The 20475-nt window shown below is 41.8% G+C and overlaps 1 protein-coding gene across 2 annotated transcripts in view; it reads right to left on the bottom strand.

Annotated features, from left to right (window-relative positions):
• Nucleotides 1–20475, bottom strand: part of KIF26B (kinesin family member 26B) — a 427084-nt gene that overhangs the window by 52270 nt on the left and 354339 nt on the right. For both annotated transcript variants that reach the window (XM_031438497.2, XM_064477251.1), the window contains 3 exons: nt 19111–19373; nt 16112–16295; nt 3771–3930 (listed from right to left, as the gene is read on the bottom strand). In XM_031438497.2, the coding sequence (XP_031294357.2) occupies nt 3771–3930; nt 16112–16295; nt 19111–19373 (607 nt within the window). The remainder of the gene's footprint in view (nt 1–3770; nt 3931–16111; nt 16296–19110; nt 19374–20475) is intronic.

Below are 20475 nucleotides of genomic sequence, written 5' to 3'. Positions count from 1 at the left end.
AAATGGAGTAAGTCATAAATGAGCGAAAGGGCTTCAGGCTTAATGTATCACTATGTGAAGGGTATGCACCCCCTGATCAGACATCTAAAAGGGACCAAAAATTCTATTTTGAGAGAACTGGGTGGCTGTTAGCATTTCCAGGTCTCTGGAAAGACTGCAGTCCTGCAGACCAGCTGGGATGTAACAGCACTTCAGCTGAAACTCAGTTCGCACGGACAGATCCTTGTGGTGGCTCCTCTGGGGGCCAGTTCCAGTGGTCTGTGCCTGTAACACTGATTTTGGCATGAGAATTCACTTCAATGGCTCTGCCTATTTTTTCTCATCTATCGAATGGGAAGGCTCCGACTAACTTGGGGCCCAAGAATTGGGGAGGAAAAGCCAACAGCTGTAATGAGCGATGGAAGGAAACTGGCAAATGCACTGTCAAAATGCTTCGGACTACAATAGATTCCCCCTCGACATGAGGTTCCCCAAAGTTAGGGAGTAATTTGTGAGGCTTTCAGTGCAGAACTGAGTAGGGGCTTCAAGCCCTTGGTGGTCTCCCTGCTGTCCCCGCTTGCTTTTCTGAATGGTGTCACCATTTAGGACTGATTTATGGTTCTTGGATTGGCCAGCAAGCCTGTGCTGTGTCATGGCTGAGGCTGGGACCCCGTTCTGTGCCTGCATCTGTCATCTACAAAAGCAGTATCACTGCAAAGTCAAAAGCACTCAGGGCACACCTAGGGAGCCTGTGGGAGTGCCTGGGATGGGTCATGAATCCAAACTCACTTTGGACTTGGTCACGTGACAGAGAGTCTGGCACAATGATGGAGAGCGACGTGGAAAGGCTATATCCCCTCTGTGCACATTCCAGTTAATTTCCCAGAAGCAAACGCAAGCAATGCCGGTTCGAAGCACAGAGTTGTCCAGGGTGACAAATGGAGTGGGTTTTTCATGTTTTGGGGGGGTGGGGGAGGGTAACGAATGTGAAGCTTGGTTTTCCGTTTTTTCCTGTAAGTGAACAGGAATAAAAGGAAACTGTAAGGGCAGGAAACCTCCCCTGTCTCAGGAACCTATCGCAAAGACAAGGCTTGACACGCGGAAGGTGTTTAGTATGCTAACAAAATGCTGTGTGATGCAGCTTTGGAGCACTGACTGAATTGATAAAAGAAATCTGGGCCACCCTGCTGTGCTGAAGCCTTCATGCTGTGCAGAGCAAAGGCAGCTAATATATTACAGAGCTTGATGAGGTTGGGGGAGTGGATTAGAAACGAACCGCCAAGGTCTCCAAGCTGTGAAAAGAGGTGTGGTTTGATCCTGCCACCAACTGGCTGGGGAACTTCAGGAAATCTCTGCCTTATCTTCCTGTACCTCAAAATAGGATAGTTTCTAGTTGATTAATCACTTTGCAAATGTATTTGCAGAACCAAATACTGAATACATGCGGTGGCTGAGAACCTGAAACAATACTACAGCAAGGGCCTTTGAAAGCATGTGCAGAATGATGGGTATGAATGACTGAGGGATGACAGACCTGGCTGTACAAGGGCCTTGGCAAACGAGTGTTCTGGGCAGGACAGAGCTGGCTGTATGGCCAGGCCACCATATTTCCTGGTACCAAGACCCCAGGAGGATCCTGATGGTCAGGGACAACATGATGCCTGTGTCATGAGTAGGCACCACATTGAGGTTAAGTCTGTGCCGATTTCAGACACAAAAATCCTTTAATCATTGCTCCCTCAGAGCCAGAAGAGAGAGAAGGGAACTGAAGCAGACAGATGTCCCCAGAGAACAGTGAGTGGAGGTTTCGCATTTCGTCAGCCCTCCCAAGGGGGCAGGTGGCTGGTCATCGTGGCCAGCTGATGTTAGATATGTTGAACTTAACAAGAGCTATTAATACAAACAATTCTTAATGTTTCCCTATATGTTTATAATAAAACCCAACTCTAACCAAAAGGAAGTTACTTTATCTAAAGTAAAAGTAATTTCATATGCTTACAGTTATTCAGCCCTCCCACCATCATTTCAACAAATATTTATTGAAATCATAAAAGCGTATCACTCTACAGAAACAACGGGAGAGATATATAAGTAAGATACACCATCAGTGACCTCATAAGGTAGTGTTTTGACTTTCATCTACATTATGATCTATGATCACATTAATAGACATGTTTCTCTTTTCATGGACAGGGAGGCCAGAGGGCCAATATCTCCTTCCTTCCTTTCTAAGGTCTCCAACCCTGACAGTACTTCTCCAGACTTTTCTTTTTTCCCTCCCTCTCTCTCCTTTCTTCTTTTCTTCCCTCCTTCCCTCCCCTTCCCCTTCCTTCCTTCCTTCCTTCTTTCCTTTTCGCAATCACAAGCTGACTTTATTCAACTGCTGAAGTGATACTGAATGAAACTTCATGAATTTTTAACTTGAATTTTTTCTCATAGAAAAGAACCTTCACAAGGGCTGGAAAGGACATTTCTGAGTTTATCCAACTAGGATTTCAAATGTCAAGAATTAAGACAGACAGGATTATAATCTTTGTTTAAGCTCCTAAAGCCAGTCTAGCAATGGGCTTCCTGGTGGAGAAAAAAATCACAATATTGGCATCAACTTATGACAGAGGGAAAGGAGAACTCAGGGACATGTCCTGAATTTCAACTGTTGTAGGACAAACTGCCTGACTTACCTTTTCCCTTCTACAGAAAACTTACATTTTGTAGGATTTTACAGATTTAAAAAAATGACTCCATGTACTGTATATTTGCTTAATTCTCACAGAAGCTCTGTAAGGTAGGTGTTATTTCCATTTAAATAAGTGAGGACAGACTCAACCAGATTATGATTATTGGTTATTGGCTATAGTGTTACACATTTTATGAAAAATTTGCACACTCATATCATTCTGAGTTTTATATCCTTGTGATGTAGGTAAGATATATAGCTATATCCCTTAGTTTATGAGACGTGGAGGTTCAGATGGCTAGTGAGAGGAGCAGCTGGACCTTGGCAGGAGGCCAAACAGGAGAGTACCCATCACCCCATCACCACATGATCCGGTGGCAAAGTTGGGTTGGGATGATGCTGGTGAAGGGTGGCTCTAGGGCTATGTCATTCATGGGCATGGGTGATATGTCAAGTCTTTGGCTATTCCAGACATAGGAGAAGTTCTAATTTCTTCTTGTTGGAGCCGTAACAGAAAGAGAGAAAGGATCTTGGAAGTGGAATAAACATTTGCATGGGATGGTGGTGGTAATTCCCCATGCTTTATAAGTTCTCCTAAATAGGGTTACCAGATAAAATACAGGATGCCCATATAGCTCATGCAACATTGGGGCATACTTATACCAAAAATATATGCTGTTTTTCTGAAATTCAAGTTTAACTGGGTATCTTACAGTTTTATTGGTTAAAGCTGGCAGCCCTACCCTTAAGGGAAGGGTAACTCAATCTTCTGTTCCTTGCTCTCATCACTAGAAAGCATCTGTACAATGGTGACAATAAGCCACCAATGGCAATTATGATTAGAGACCGCAACAGAGATAAATTCTTATGATTTCCTCCTTGAGCCGCCCAATGGTGGGATTGGAGTAAATTTAAGCATTTCCATAGCTTTTGAATTTAGAAGATCAGGCATTACATAACTGTTAGTGAAGGCTGGTTTCTGGCACTGAACAACGTGGTCCAGACTGTCCATCTTTGCACAACTCTCCACAGATGTCACTGGACCGAGAGTCCCACACCCAGCCCTGGCACCATACTCACCTTATCCCATTCTTCGAGTAGAAGAGTCACTTACTTGTATGGGATGTGTTTGCTGCCGTTGACGAGAGCCAGGATGACGTTGCCCAGAGCGGACAGCGAGAGGCACAGCCCTGAGCCTCCTTCCCGATTTTTGCTAAGAGCTTTCACACAGCTGCCAAGATCAATGAGGTGCAGGCGGCTGCGGCCTCCAGACACTGTCACAGGAGAGAAGACAAGAGAAGGAAAAAATGGTTAAGTTTCTGCAAAAACTCATCTGTCCTTCACATACATCCTTGGGGAATCTGAGGGGAAAAAAACAGGAAGTAAAAGATTGAAGTTCATGACTTGGTAGGAAACCCCCACAAAATCATGCAAGGGTAACAAATAACATGATCCTCTTAAATTCTGCCCATCTCACATCACTGACCTTCTAAAATCTTCTGAAATTCATACTATAAATACTCATACTATGAATAATTCCTATAGATTGAATTGGATAAGATTTCACACAGAAGGTAAATGTCTAATAAAAGGAGGATAAGCTTTGCAACCACATGTCCTTGGTGTAGCAGAATTCTGAAACTGATCAAGTTAAAGTATGACTAGCCCATGGGTGACTGTCTACTTTGGTTGACTGTCACAGAGACCATGACCTTAAGCTCAGCTAGGAATCTGGTTGATAAATCAGGTAAAATCATGAAGAAGTAGTTGCAGAGACAGGGAAGACCCAAACATTTGCTGAGAATCTGCCAAGGGCCAGGTGCTGTACAGACATCAGTCTCATTCAATTCTCATGGTAAAACCATGAACTTGCTCATGAGTACTTCCGCTTCTGGCCTAGATGAAGTAACAGGGACCAGATTATTCCTCTTACCTGAGACAACCCCAAAACAAACAAAATGTATAAAACAACTTTTGCAAGACACTAGACATCAAACAGCAAAAGACAGCAATCCCTGAGAAGTGGGGAATACATGAGGTGAGCACTACCTGTTTCCCTGCTTACTGCCTTGAGAGAGCCTTCAGGCCATGGCTCAGAGAAAGGGAACTCAGAGGGAGCCTGGTGGACTCTCTAAATTGAGAAGATAGACCTGTGAGTCCAAGGAGACCACGGTAGCAACAGGACAGAGTACTGGAGAAGGGAGAACTCTGGAGATTTGCAGCAGGTCACTTCAAGCATTCAACCCAGCATTGATCAGCACAGACATGTGAGGAAACCACCCAAGGCTGGAGAATTAACCACCTGAAAAGATGAGAAGTAACAGTACACAGCACTCACAACAGCCAGACTGGAAAACCTCAAGATTCACAGGGCATTGGGTAGAGTACCCAGAGGGTCTGACTTCAGTAGTTGGGAACACTTAGCCCTAGACTGAGAACTGCCGGGGCCCCACATTAACAAATCTCCAAGGACCGGAAAATATCAAACTGTTCCCAAATAACTGCATCCCAAATCAACGCTTAAGAATGTGGGGAAAATATATAGAAACATCTAGCACCCAATCAAAAATAATGAGGCATGCACAGAAGCAAGAAAATGAGACCCATAATGAAGAGATAATTGCAACTAACCCAGAACAGACACAGATACTAAAATTGACAGAAAGGATATAAAACAGTTATGACGGTATTTCCAATGTTCAAAAAGTTAGAGACATGGAATATATTTTTAAAAGATATACATTGAATCTTTAGGGATAAAAACTGCTTTTTGTGAGATGAAAAATACACTGGGTGGGATTAATAGCAAATTAGACACTGCAGAAGGAAAGATTGATTAATTTCAAGACATAGCAAAGAAGTGGCCCAAAATGAAGGACAGACAGGAACTTTTAAAAGAAACAAACAAACAAAAAGCAGATAGAAAAAAGAGCTTTAGGACAACTTCAAGTGTCCTAATATGTGTGTAATTGGAGTCCCCAAAGTGGAAGACACAGAGGGTGGTACAGATAAAATATCTTAAGAAATAAATGTCAATACTTTCCCAAATTTAATGAAAACAATAAACCCACAAATCCAAGAAGCTCCATGATCCCCAAGCACAAGAAACATGAAGAAAATTACACTAAGGCATATAATAATCAAACTGTTCAAAACCAGTGATGATGAGAAAAACCTTGAAAACAGCCAGAGGAAAAAACTATGTTACCTGTAGAGGAACACAGATAAAAATGACAGCAGATTTCTTGGAAATAATACATGTGAGAAGTCAATAAAGCAACATTTTAAAAGTACTGAAAACTGCCAACCTAGAGTTACACGCCCAACCAGAGTATCATTCTCAGACAAAAGAAAAATAAAGACTTTCTCAGACTTAAAAAAGCTGAAAGATTTTACCTGAAGCAGACCCACAAAGGATATACATAAGAGAATAAAGAGCTTTAGAAATGACAACTATGTGAATAAATACATGGTTTCCCTCTCTTATCTAAATCTCTTTAAAAGCTAATTGACTGTTAAAGCAAAAGTAACAACAATGTAATGTGTGGGTTATAACATATGCAAAATTAAAATGTTTGACAACAATAGAGCAAAGGTTAGGATCGGAGAAATGAAAGTAATCTATTGTAAGCTTCTTATTCTAGACATGAAGTGGTATAATATCACTTAAAAGTAGACTGTGACAACTTAAAGATGTATAATATAAATCCTAAAGCAAGCACTAAATAACAAAGAATTACAGTTAAAAAGCTAGCAAAGGATATAAAGTGGAATCATTTCAAATGTTCAGTAAATTCAAAAGAAAGCAAATAAAATGAGAAGGAGAACAAAGAAGAGATGGATTGAATAGAAAACATACAGAAAAAATAGCACTTTGGACCACACCATGTGAATAACCACATTGAATATGTGTAGTCTGAATACTTTTATTAAAAGGTAGAAACTGTCAGATTCAATAAAAAAGCAAGACTCCTGTATGCTACCTATGAGAAATGCACTTCAGATATGAAGAGATAATAGGTTGAAAATGTAAGTGTGGAAAAGGCTACATAACGTGCAAACAGTAGTCACAAGAAAGCTGGGGTGGCTATGCCAATAACAAACAAAAGACACTTGGGGCAACAAATATTACTGGAGGAAAAGAGGGACATTTTATAATGATAAAGGGCACAATTCATTAAGAGGTCACAACAATCAAAAGTTTGTATGCACATATTAACAGAAGTTAAAAATATGTAAGTAAAATCTGATAAAACTGCAAGAATAAACAGGGAAGTCCATGTTTATAGGTGGAGATTTCAAATACCCCCTTCTCAATAATTAATAAAACAAGTAGACAGAAAACCAGTAAGGATACAGACGATTTGAACAATACTATCAACCAACTCATTCTACTTGACATTTGAACCCTCAATCCAGCAACAGTGGAATACACATTTTTTTGAAAAGCACACAAAACATTTACCAAGATAGACTATATTCTGGTACAGGAAACAAGTCTAAATAAATTTTAAAGGATTCACATCACTCAAAGTACACTCTCTGACACACTAGAATTAAATTAGAAGTCAATCCAGAAAGATATCTGGAAAATCCCTAAATATTTTGAAACTCAACAACACAGAACCAACTAACTTAGGGTCAAAGAAGAAATCAAAATGGAAATTAGAAAGTGTTTTTAAGTGAATGAAAATGAAAACATAACATATCCAAATTAGTGAGATGCCCCTAAAGAAGTACTTAGGGGGAAATTTATATCATTAAATTCCTATATCAGAAAATAACAGAGGTCTCAAGTCAATTTTACCTCAGCTTCCACCTTAATAAATTAGAAAAAGATGAGAAAATTGAAGACTAAATAGCAGAAAGGAAATAATTAATATAAAAGCAGAAATTAATGAAATGGAAAATTTAAAAAAACAATAGAGAAAAATCAGTGAAACCAAAAGCTGGTTCTTCAAGATCCACAAGATTGATAAACCTCTAGCATGACTGATCAGCAAAGAAAGAGAGAAGACACAAATTATCAATGTCTGGAACAAAAGAGGTGGACAAACTGCAGTTTCTACAACTATAAAAAGGACAATAAAGAAACATTACATTGGTAAATTAGAAAACTTGAAAGAATGAACAAATTTCTTGAAAGATATAAAGTACCAAAACTCATTCAAGAAGTAATAGATAATGTGAATAGCCCTATATCCTTTAAAGAAATAGAATCTGTAGCTAACAACTTTTCCATAGGGAAAGCTCCAGGTCCAGTTGGCTGCACTGGTGAATTCTACCAAACATTCAAGGAAGAAATATCAATTCTACGCAAATTCTCCCTGAAAATTAAATAGGACAGAATAATTCCCAGTTAGTTCTATGAAGCCAGGATTACCCTGATACCAAAAACAGATAAAGGTATTATGAGAAAAAAAATTGAAGACCAATATTCTTCATGAACATTGAATCAAAATTCCTAAACAAAATATTAGGGAAACATATTAGAAAATGGTATCCAGAAACATACAAAAAGGATTTTATACCATGAATAACTGGGATTTAGCCCAGGAATGCAAGGTTGGTTAACAAAAAATTAATCTATGAATATAATTCACCGTATTAACAAACTAAAAAGAAAAACTATGTGATTCTCTCAGTAGACACAGACAAAGCATTTAACAAACTCTAAAATCCATTGCTGATAAAAATGTTCAGCAAAATATAAGCTGAAAGTGATAGCCTCAGTTTTATAAAAAAAAGAAAAAGGTGTCTAGGAAAAACCTACAGCTAACACATTCCTAACAGTAAGAGACTAAATGTCTTCCAAGATTGGAACTAGACAAGGATGTTCCCTCTGATCATTCCAAAAATGCAAGAAAAAGAAATAAAAGATACCCAGATTGGAAAGAAATCAAACTGTCATTTTTTTGCAGATTACATGATTATGTAGAAAATCTAATGGAATCCACAAAAAAGCAACTAGAACTAATAATTGAGTTTAACAAGGTTGTTAGATACTAGATTAATAGCTAGAGATCAATTTATATATGGCAGTAATAAACAACTGGAAACTGAAATATTAAAATACCATTTGCAATAGCATCAAAAATATTAAATACTTGGGATAAATCTGACAAAAGAGATACATACACTGTAAACTACAAAACATTCAGAGAAAATTAATAAAGAATTGAAAAAATAGAGAGATACATTGTGTTCAAGGGTTGGAAGACTCAATATTGTCAAGAAGTTAATTCTCTCCTAATTGAGCTATAGATTTAATGCAATCCCAATCTAAATTCCAGCAGACTTTTTTGTTAGAAAATGATTCTACAAAATAAATTTAGAAGCTGACTCTAGAATTTATAAGGAAATGTAAAGGAGCAACAATAGCCAAAACAACTTTTAAAACTAAACACTGAATTGGAAGGCCAACAGTATCTTATTTTAAGACTTATATATAGCCACCATAATCAAGACAGTGTGGTACTGGTGTAAAGATAAACAAACAGATCAATGGAGTAGAATAGAAAGTCCAGAAATAAACCCACATAAATATGGACAAATAATTTTTGACAAAGTTGAGAAGGTAATTTAGTATAGATAGGGTAGTTTTTACAACAAATGGTATATCCACATTAAAAAACTGTAATGCATACATTGCCCAATATACAAAAATTAACTAAAAATGGATCAAAGACCTACATGTAAAATATAAAATTATAAAACTTCAAGAAAAAAGCATAATATAAAACATTTTTTATCTTGGGTTAGGCAAAAATTTCTTAGATATGATACTAAAAGCATAATTCATAAAAGAACACATAAACTGGACTTCATTAAAACTGAATATTTTTAGTTTTCAAAATACACTGTTAAGAGAATGAAAAGATAAGCCCCAGACTGGGATTAAATATTTGCAAATCATAAATCTGATGAAGGACTCATAACCAGAATATATAAAGAACTCTCAAAACTTAATTATAAGACAAAAAACTATTTTAAAAGTACAAAATACACTTCACCAAAGATGTATGAATATCAGACAAGAACATGAAAAGATGACATCATTGGTCATTAATGAAATGCAAATTAAAACCACAGTTGAGATAGTACTACATATCTATTATACAGAAGGCTAAAATGGAAAAGACTGACCTTACTAAGTGTTGGTGAGGATGTGTAGGAACTGGAATGCTCACGTACTGTTGGTGGGAATACAAAATGGTTCAATCACTTTGGCAGTTTCTTAAAAATCACTTTGGCAGTTTCCTAAAAAGTTATAAATACATCTATAGACCAGCTATTCCAATTCTTCTATGTATTTACCCCAGAGAAAAGGAAATATGTATGTCCATATAAAGATTTGTACATGAATGTTCATAGTACTTTTATTTGTAAAAGCTCCAAACTGGAAATAAAACACATGTCCATCAGCACAGATAGATAGGCAAACTATGGTACATCCAAACAGTGGACTACTATTAAGAAATAAAAATTAATGAACTATTAATACATGCAACAAAGTAAATCTCAAAATAATTATGCTAAGTGAAAAAAAGCTACTCAAAATAGTACAGACTGTATGCTAGAATTCCATTTATGTAAAATTCTAGGAAATGCAAGCTAATGTATAGGAACTGAAGCTGATTAGTGGTTGCCTGGGAAGGGGAAGGGGAAGAGAGTGGAGCTAGATGAGCGATTTCACAGGGTCTCAAGGACATATTCGGAGGTGATGGATATGTTCATTATCTTGATTGTGGTGATGGCTTCATGGGTATATACATATGACAAAATTATCAAATTATATACTTTAAGTATGTGCAGATTATTGCTACCTGCAGTGTATCTCATTAAAGCTATTTTTAAAAAAAAGATAAAGGAAACTTGCCCAAGATGATGCTGTCAGTGGCAGAGCTACGAGGAATCAAGCCTTCAAGACTTGGGCTCTTCTTCCTACACCAGTTCGGTAGACAGCAGGAGCTACGAGCTGCATTTTTGTTCCAGGATCCCCTGTCCCAGGGGTGTGTGGCCCTCAGCACATCACCCCGGCTCCTGGATTATCTCCCTCTCCTCCTTGAACTTCCCAGGCAGCAGCAGCCTCCTGCTCCTCAGGCCTCTGGATCCCTACCTGCCAGCGTGGCCCAGCTCACACCAGCAGACCTGCTGCTCTAGGGCAGCTACTCTTCCCTCTGCCTTCTCCTACTCCTCATGGAAGGAAAACAGCGAAGTAGAAATCGTGACTTCCCAGAGCCGCTGTGGAAGCCAGGTCACCTGGGGCAAGGTGGAAAAGGGGTTGGCTGGGAAGACAGATGCAGGAGGTGGGATGAAGGTGTGTCTGGGTCCTAGTGGGTGTGCAAGGAGCATGTGGGCAGTGTCTGGGTGCTAGCAGAGCCCACAGGACAGTGTTGATGCAGGGGAGCAAGGAAAACATCCGGGAACCACCGTCCTAACCCTCACCTGTCTCTGCCCCATCTCACCCTAAACTTCCACATCTAGTACTAAGAAAAAAGGTGATGAAGGTTTACAGAAAGCACAGAATTTCTGTTCAGACTCTCCAGTGACTCTGGTATACCTAAGGAAAAAAAACTTTCCACATTCAGGATGTTCTATTTTGTTTACCTCCCACTATCCCCAGTAAAAATCCTTAAAAGGAAAGACATAATATGTTGCTTCTCTTTTATCCCATTTTGTATCATGCAAGATCAGGCCATGGCAGTGTGCAAGGGAAACAGTTATTTTTAAAGCAAAATGTCTTCTGTTTTGCAACCTAATTATATAGACAGGAGAAGCTCAGATATTTCACACACACTGCAGATTAAAGGGCAAAGACAGGGACCAATTTGGACTTTCAGACTCTAATAGTCCATTTGATGTAATGGAATAAAATGCATAATGTACATGTAGTAAAACAGAACACAGAGAACAAAAGGCACAGTTTAGACTGTGCTGAAGAATAATATTATAAAATACCTATAATTATACCTGCATTACTCAGAATGGGAGTCACATTTTAGACAATGGAAAACCGACTTTGCTGTATACTGGAGGGACAGCAGAGGCCAAGTTCTGCCTCATTTAGAAGCAATGTTCTTTCCTAGATCCCCCATCCACCACCCAAAAGGGATCTCTAGAGCCCTATGGACTACACAGCCCTGGAGAGGGCATCAGCTGACCCCAGTCATCCCAAGACACATGAGAAGGAGTGGCTGGTGGTCAAAAGAAAAGCAAGATTAAGAGAAGAGGCTGATCAGATTGTAAACAGTTGAGCACAGGTGCAGCTGAAGGCCCACGTCCTCGCACACTGGTTCATGTGTCCACGCAGAGATGGATGCCCGTTTGCACACACAGCCAGCCCAGCCTGCACTTGGCCTCTAGGCTTCTCCTGGAGGCAATAAAGTGAATGAACAAATCAGAGGCCTAGTGTCACTCTTAAACCTGGGCAGTAGTTGCTTGCAAGCTTACATTACTCATCGAAGTGATGCTTTTAAAAAACACCTTCATCAATAGGACTTGTAAAATTCTGTATCAATGAACGTATTACTGCTGAAGTGTCACTAGTACCATCTTGCTTTGGACTCCTAATTCACCCATCTTTACGAGAAGCAGTTCCTGATTATTATGGTTTAAGTCTTCCTCGATGCTGGAATTCCCAGGAGGAGTCTCAAGCCTTTACCGATTTAGCTTATTAGCAAAGCAGGGGAAGACTCCACAATGGGTGAAGAATTAGCCCTGCTAATGCTCCAGAAATTTTTAAACCAGGAAATAGTTTAAGCTTTACCTAGTGCTATCTGTAAAACAGTGATGCATCAACATAGAATTTTCCTTTCTATCTGCACTGGACATGTTGAAAACATTTTCATCTGTCTACTTATATGTGCATTTGTGTGTCTCTGTGTGTGTAAAATGCCTATCTGTGTATAAGACTCAGGTGCCCATATATACATGGACAGTGTGTTTAGTTCTTGAAGCAGAGCCCTCTTTGAATCCATCATCTCAGCTTCTAATGGCCAGTTAGCAGCAGCTTGCTCTGCTCTGCTTCCCTGCAGGGTGACTAATTAATAAACTTATCCTTAATTGAGTTCTGGCTGCCAGGTCCACGGGGATTATTACTTATATATAAGTAAACAAAATTTCCCTTTTAAACAACACTCCAAATCTCCTCATCATATTTTAAACAGATATAAATTCACTGAAATCAAGCAAGTCATGGGCTAGGAGGCTGTGTGCATCCTGGCCTGGATTTCCTTTCTCGCAGGAAGCTGTGTGCTGTGGCTGTCAGGTGATGACCCAGACCCTTTGGGGCTCACCCCCACATCAGCCTGGACTCCTGCCCTTTCTTATCTACAGATACATGAGAAAGTACCTAACGAGGTTTTGGAAGCCATTAATAGTATTTGCCTTTTCTTTTAATCTGAATCTATTATTTAAAAGCAATTCACTTTCACAACTTATAAATAGGAAGAAGACAAATTTGATGTTAAATGTTTAATAAATGCCCAGGATTTGTTCAGTGCTGACCTGGATGAATTGCGGGGTTTAGGGAATATCCTAGCCTATGCTTTCGTGGAAGCTAAACCTTAAGTTCTTACAAATGAAATCATTTAATTAACTGTTTTTTAAAATTCATTTTTTATGTTTTTAATTGAAGTAGAGTTGATTTATAATAGTGTGTTAGTTTCTGGTGTTAATTAACTGTTTGTTTTCAAGGTTCCTACCTACTTTTAGATTCCAAATTGAGAGCAGAACCATGAAAGTGAAAAACTAAACACAAAGCTTGTTTTTGGCATGGTTTGGAACCTAGAGGGAGGAGATTATCCTACCTCCTGAGTTCTTCCACTCAGAACCATTTGGAAGCCATTCGGCTCCAGAGTCGGATCTTTTGCTGAAAGTACATGAATCCACTGCATGCTTTGATTACGATTATTACAGGCAGCTTAAAAGAATAAAATAAAGGTTTTTCAGACTCCCACATACATGCTGCTAAGACATAACCCAGAAAAAGATAGTGAGGGCAGGATTTAAAGCCAGCTCCCAAATGGTTAGGAGAACTGTGGCTAAAATTCTGTTAGGAATTTCAAAGGTCTGGATCTTTTCATCCCTATCCTAATCCCCTGTTTCCTTCTTTAAGCAAGGACTTCTGAACGGAAGTGCTGTACATGATGTGAGCCCTTCAGTGAGAATCAATCTCCCCTGAGAGACTCCTGTTCAAAATATTTGCTCATCCCCAGTCAGACCCTTATCACCATCACTGGTTGTCAAGAAGGATCTGATCTGCTGATGGTACGTCTCCCTGGGTGCAAGTGAGGGCCAGTACCTCTTGATTGCCGGGCAGCAGTCTGGGCAGGCAGCCAAGGCTGCAGGTCAGAGCCTGGAGTAGTGGAACTCCGGCCCCTGAGAGGATGTATGGTGAGATCTCAGTCCTGGGGGTATGGGTAGCAGCTCACGTCTAAGCCCTGTCAAAACTAAAGGAGCAGGCAGCAAGGGAAATAAGTGAATGACAGATACACAGAGCAACTCAAGTGCATTATGTTAAATGAAAGAAGTCAGACACAAAAAGGGCCATACATGGACCACACGATTCCATTTATATGATGTTCTGGATGCAGGCAAGACTATAAGGACAAAAATTAGATCATGGTTGTCAGTGGCTGGAGAGAAGGCTGACGACTAGGGCAAGGGGGATCTTTACGTGTGATGGCTTTGCTCTAAGTCTTGATAGTGGTGGTGGTTACACGACTGAATAGATTTGCCTAAAATCATTTAACAACCCATAAAAAGGGTAAGTTTTACCAAATTTAAATTAAACCTCATAAGCCTGAACTAAACCACAGTGACTGAGGAGTAGGAATAATAACAAAGACTGGGCCAACAAAGGCACTGAGATGGGGCGGGGAGAGCTTCCCCTTGAGGCAACAGAAGCCCCCAAGAGCTCTCTCCAGGGAACTTGTTTCCAAGTCTTTGGGCAAGAAGGAGACTTGGGGCCAAATCAGGGAGCCCACCCACAGATCCCAGTGGCATGTCTTAATTCCAGGCTCCGTCTGGCATTAGGGTAGTTGGTTGCCTCCAACGAGTCAATTAGTTTCACAATTTCTAGGCAGCAGGGTTAGTCTCCTAACTCAGGGCCTTTGTTTATTTTTCTGGCACCCAATGTCCTTGACTCATCGTTTAGAGAGCGCCTGTGGCCAGGGCCTGTGTTTTGAAAGCCTTGTAGCAGTAAGACCCTGTGGGTCCTTCCAGGGTCAGACCCCTCCCCCATATCCTCTGCTGCAGCTCCTCTTTGATAATAGTATCTCATGTATATACCTGAGTTTTTCAGGTGCTAAAAACACCACCAAAGGGAAGAAATTAACTACTTGATGATCGAGAGCAAGTAGCCCCCAGACCTCTGGCACCTAGGGGTCGACAGTGTTGACTGCCCTGTGACCTCAACATCAAGCAATCAGAGAATCGTGCACAAGCTGATCGGTACCCTGCAACCCACCTCCCTTACCTGGCCTTTAAGTGTGCTTTGCAGAAACCCTTCGAGGAGTTCGGGGTTTCTTGGGGGCATGAGCCACTCTGTCTTCCTTGCTCTGCCCTGCAATATATCTTTCTTTGCTCCGAACTCCAATGTTTCAGTTTGTTTGGCCTCATGGTGCGGTGGGCACACGAATTTGCCTTCAGTAACAAGTGGACATAGACTACAGAAGCTGTTGCCCGGCCAGCCCAGCCCTGTGGCCCACACCTGCCTTCGAAAGCCCAGTGAGGTCAACGGGCTACTTTGTCCAGGGTCCAGAAGCCCACCTGAGACACTCAGCTGAGCGCTGCACTCAACTACTGAGCGTAGCGCACACACTACTTGGCAGACCCAGGTGAGGGCACTGCTCCAAGGTCAGCGCCGGCCTGGAGAATAGCCAAGAAGGGACAGACTCTATCACCACTGAGCTGGGCAGGGCAGCTCGCTCCCACAGCCCGGCCTGGGCCTAGGTTTTTACACAGAAACATCACTGCTGGGCATTACCTGACACAGGGAGGCAGCCAGAATCTGGGTAGTTTTTCAAAAGCCTGACTTTTAGACTACTTAAATACCATGATTCTGTTTTTTCAGGTCCAGAGAGTGGATTCAAGCTACTGATTAATCACATCGCCAGGGGGCTTTGGTGCATCCATGTTCGTCTTTCCCGATGAGCCTCTCAAAGGTTTTTGAACAAAAAAATACTATGAAGCGTCTGTTTTCCTTTGGAAATTTGTTCTCCCACGTTCCCATGGCAGTTGTATGTGTAAATTATCTTTTCTAAGCAAGGCCTTCTCCCTCGGATGTTCACAAGTCAACTTCAGCCCAGACTACACAATTATCTGGAATTATACATCAGTGAACTCCACGCTGGTGAGACATCTTAAAAGGTCGTGGTTGCCCCTGAGGTGCGGCTGCTCCCTACTGGAGGGCAGAGGGGGAGGAGGCATGAGGGCCGAGAGCTGACTTACTTCCCCCCTTCCCGCTCTTCTCCATGCGGTACTGGTAGATGTGCAGGGTGAAGAGCATGTGCGAGTTGCGGTGGTCGTCCTCGTCGCAGTCCTGCTGGTTGCCCCGCCGCGAGGCGATGGCAGCATCCAGGAAGAAGGCAGCCTTCTCGGCGGTGGGCGCCCGCAGCTCGCTCTGGTTCTGCAGCTGGAAGACACAAGGGGAGAGCTGACGCTGCAGGCAGGGGAGGGCTCGCCAGCCACTCGTGCCACTCGTGTCCATCCTGCGTTCTCGAAGGCTGTCGGTCCCTCTGCAACCAGGGCCCATACCCACATGCACTTCTCAGCTTCACTGATTCCCATCTGAAAATTAGTACTGTGCACACTTATTGGATGAAATATACTTTTACTCATTTTACAATTTAAGTAGAATCTGTAAGTAGCAGGTGTGAAAAGCAAATGGTTGTATCTGAGAGATCGGTGGGAGCCGGTATCCCACCCTGACCTCTGCAGAGGCCAGCAAACCAACACCCAGGGCAATCCTGTACCCAGGAAAACATGAGGGTTGTGACCACATCTTGATTTCAGAGGCAGGTAGGTTGCAAAGTGAGATTTTAGTCCAGACAGTACTGGTGTCCCAAAGAAGTGAAAAAACTTAGTTAGCTTTAGCTCAACTCTCAACTCTTCCACCTATTTAATTAAAGCCAATTTTAGGTCATATTTACTAGCATAATTATAAACAAAAAGTAAGTGTAAACAACATATGAAAACATGCAAGATACCTGAGTGTCTCATCTATATCATTTAAGGGATATCTACTTTAGTTCCTAAATTCAGGTTCATGGCATATTTATTAATCGATTAAAGAAGCATTTAAGCAATGGGTCTAAATTCTATGAGATGCCTTCAAAATTGTAGTAAACTTTACTCAGAATTTGACCAGTGTTCCTTTTCTTGAGGGGAGAAAAGGGAAGTAATATTTCTGGTTTACTCAAAGAAATGATTTGCAGCATGTGCCTTAGGGTCAATACAAATTCTGACAATTTTTTTATTCTGACTGATGGTACCTGTAATCTTGAACTGTGAGAGACTATGTTTGGAACCTGAGACCATCAAAATCCTCAAACTTCAAAAAGAGATTCTGTTGTGTTCATTGTTTTGTACTTACTATGGCAAAATAAATAAATAAATAACCCAAAGAATGTTTAAGATTTTTTTCAGCAAGATAAACAGGATGTCTCTTCCTCTTTTTCTTAGTCTTCAGTTAACCAGATCTTTCACCTATGTGGAACTTCATTAAGGGAGTTAATAAAAGTAGATGGAGGTTACAGCATATCTAAGTGTCTAGGTAATGCTTGGAAAGGGAGCAGTGGGTAGGGTGACACTGACTCCATCACAGGTGCTGTGTAGATCTTGTCTGAGTACATCTTATGATTCTGAACAGTGGTTCTCAAAGTGTGGTCCTTGGGCCAGCAACAGCAGCATCACACGGGAACTTGTTAGACACGCACATTTAGGGGTCCAATCCCAGGCCTACTGAATCAGAAATTCTAGAGGTGGAGCCCAGCTGTCCGTGTTTTAACAAGTCCTCCGGGTGACTCAGATGAAGACTAAAGTTTGGGAACCACTTGATTAAGCTTTGTATGACTACTTAGTTTGCATTCTAATTAGATTCCATATCCAAATGGTATCTGATGCGTCTGTCAAAACCATGAAGAGCCAGTTTTAGTCAGACATGGTACTGACCTTTGAGAGTTGCAGAGAACTAACCAGGCAATCACAACTGACAATCAAAAGAAACATCTAAGAAGGCTTCCTGGAAGAAGTGACATCCAGCTGGTATCCCCAAAATAAGGAGTTAGCCAGATAAAAAGCAAAAGGAGAGGAGGAGTGTTCCATGCACAGGGAACAGAGAACGTGCAAAGGCCCAGAGTAAGAGGGAGAGAGGCTGGTGCCTCAGAGCCTTGCTACTGAAAAAGTGTGGTCAGTTATTGGGAGGCTCATTAGAAAAACACAATTAGGGGCCCCACCCCAGACCGACTGAACCAGAATCTGCATTTTAACAAGATCCACAGTGCTTCACATGCACACTGAGGTTTGAGAGGCACTGCTTTCTTAGGGAACCAAAATGTAATTGAAGAGGACTGGCAAGGAGGTAAGCGGTAAGAGATGATTCTGGAAGGTCACAATGGCCTTGCACATCATGAAGATTCATAATGGAAATGGAAGGATCTGTGGTGCTTTAAGCAGGGGAAGGACACGGTCAGGTGTGTGTAGCTGGGTGTAACAGAGTGGGTCTCCTCACCTGAGAGAACAATCCCACTTAGGATGAGGCAGGTACTTACTAAAACGAACACCTGTCTAAAAAAGGGGGCATCAGATAAAGCCAGAAAATACAGCCTATTGCTAGAGACTGGAAAAGCTGACTATTCTGGATGGGAACCAGGGACCTCTCGGCTCATTCCTACATCCATTGTCAAACAGCAACAAGAAGACACAGGAAGATGTCCAGAAAAGGCGAACCGGAACTTCTCTTGGCTTCCATAGTCCCAGCAATTATATCATGGTTCTAATTAGAAAGTAGTTATTAGTTTTTTCCTACAGCACCACTAATCCAGCTGTGAACCAGTGCCAGAAACACAGTTTATAGAGCCATAAACAGCCCCAGTAATGGCTGTAGCTATTTGTGCAAAGCAGTAAATATTTCGGATTGTTGTTAAACAAAAGAAAGATCGTACTTTTTTTTTTTTGAAAGGGGCGTAAAGAAAGTGAATTCAATTTCCCCCAAACGTTACAACAATTGTGGTTCCTGCTCATTGTCAATTAGATTCAAGGTACAAATATTTAGGTTGGGTGAGCAGATGGCCCTGCAGCTGCAGGCCATAAAGCCCCAGTCCACTTGTAAAGTAAACACTTGTAAGCCTCCCCAGTTTACATGTTGAGTGAGTCATGGGGTGAACTGCCCCAGCCTCCCAGGTAGGGATGAGCCACCTCGGAGCCAGCCAAGCCCCAGAAGCAATCACCTGCGTGCCACAGATGGGGTCCTCACACAGGTACACGCCCGGGGACTGGCCGTCCTGCAGGCTGCCTGTGGCCACCTCCGACAGCAGGTCCCGAAGGTTCTCCTCTTTGCCCCACACCTCCACGGCTGAGATCCGCACTGAGAAACGCGCTCCCGTCTTTTCTTTCCGTTCATTTATCAGTTTGAAGAGCCAAGAGATGGCACAGGGGATGATGCCAAGGTTCTGCATGGAATCATCCTTTCCGATCATGGTGTAGGATTTTCCTGGGAGAGCAAGGGGAGAAAGAAAAGCAGCTTGAGTGTCTGGGCATCACTCTATAATCTCAAGAATAGATGCCAAGGATGCAAGAAAGGCATGGGGAGTGGGGAATGGGAAGAAAGGAAATGGAAAGCTGGGAGAAATATGAAACATTTGACAACCACCACAAAAAAAGACATTTCCAAGTACTACTGATGAAACGGCTATAAAGAAGAATGTAAGAGCCCAGACTAATGACAAGACTGAATCACCACTGACCTGGAGGAGGGTCCCAAGCACGACAAGCTGTCCAGTTTCCGCACCGTCTTACTCGTGGTGGGAGGCCCATGATCTTTCATCCGGGTTATGGTTCTTTTTCTCACCACCCCACAGATTCAATCCGCACACTTACACTTTATATCGTTTCTCAAGTTAAATGCTGGGTATATTTTTATAGCATGAGTGAATTTCATTATAATCTAAATCACTGTTTTGATCAGAGATCAAGAAGACGAAAGTGGCAGTGAGATGAAATGGGCCTTCTGTCTTGGCCCAGAGCCGCCTCCATCATCACATGGTGGCTGATGGGAGCTCTGCCCAGGGTCGCTTTTTGGACCCCCCCCCCCCAAATTACTAACTTATCAAGCATGTGTGGTCAGACGCAGTGAGCAGATGGCCACAGGTCAGGATTAAGAAGGTAATTCAAGGGGATTCAGTCACCAAACCATCACAGGGGTGTGTGGGCCACCTCCTCTCCCAGATTCATCAGCACAGGTGGATTCCCGACAGCTGGATGGATGGTGGGAAGTGAGGCTGCTGTCAGGCTGATCTCCCCAGACGGGTGCCAACATGGTCTGGGTATCGCTTGGTGACAGTTTCTCTGGCCTTTATAGTTGGCTCCATTCACCAATCTGAGTCCTCTGGGGAAGTTGGGGCGGGGGAGCCTTCTCTGCTTCCCAACCACCCCTGCTCAGGAAATGTAATTTTCCTGCTGGCTTTCTGGGTGTGACCCTGACCTGGACCAGGTGGGAACAACCCCACTACTCCTTTTGTTCATCTCTTGGACTCTAAGGCTTTCCTAGATGATTGGGAATCCAATTAGGACGAACATCTACATTTCAGAAGCAC

The sequence above is a fragment of the Camelus dromedarius genome, chromosome 21 (genome assembly GCF_036321535.1).
Source record: "Camelus dromedarius isolate mCamDro1 chromosome 21, mCamDro1.pat, whole genome shotgun sequence".
Lineage (NCBI taxonomy): Eukaryota > Metazoa > Chordata > Mammalia > Artiodactyla > Camelidae > Camelus > Camelus dromedarius.
The sequence above is the reverse complement of the archived record's forward strand: the minus strand, read 5'-3'. Positions and strand labels throughout refer to the sequence as shown.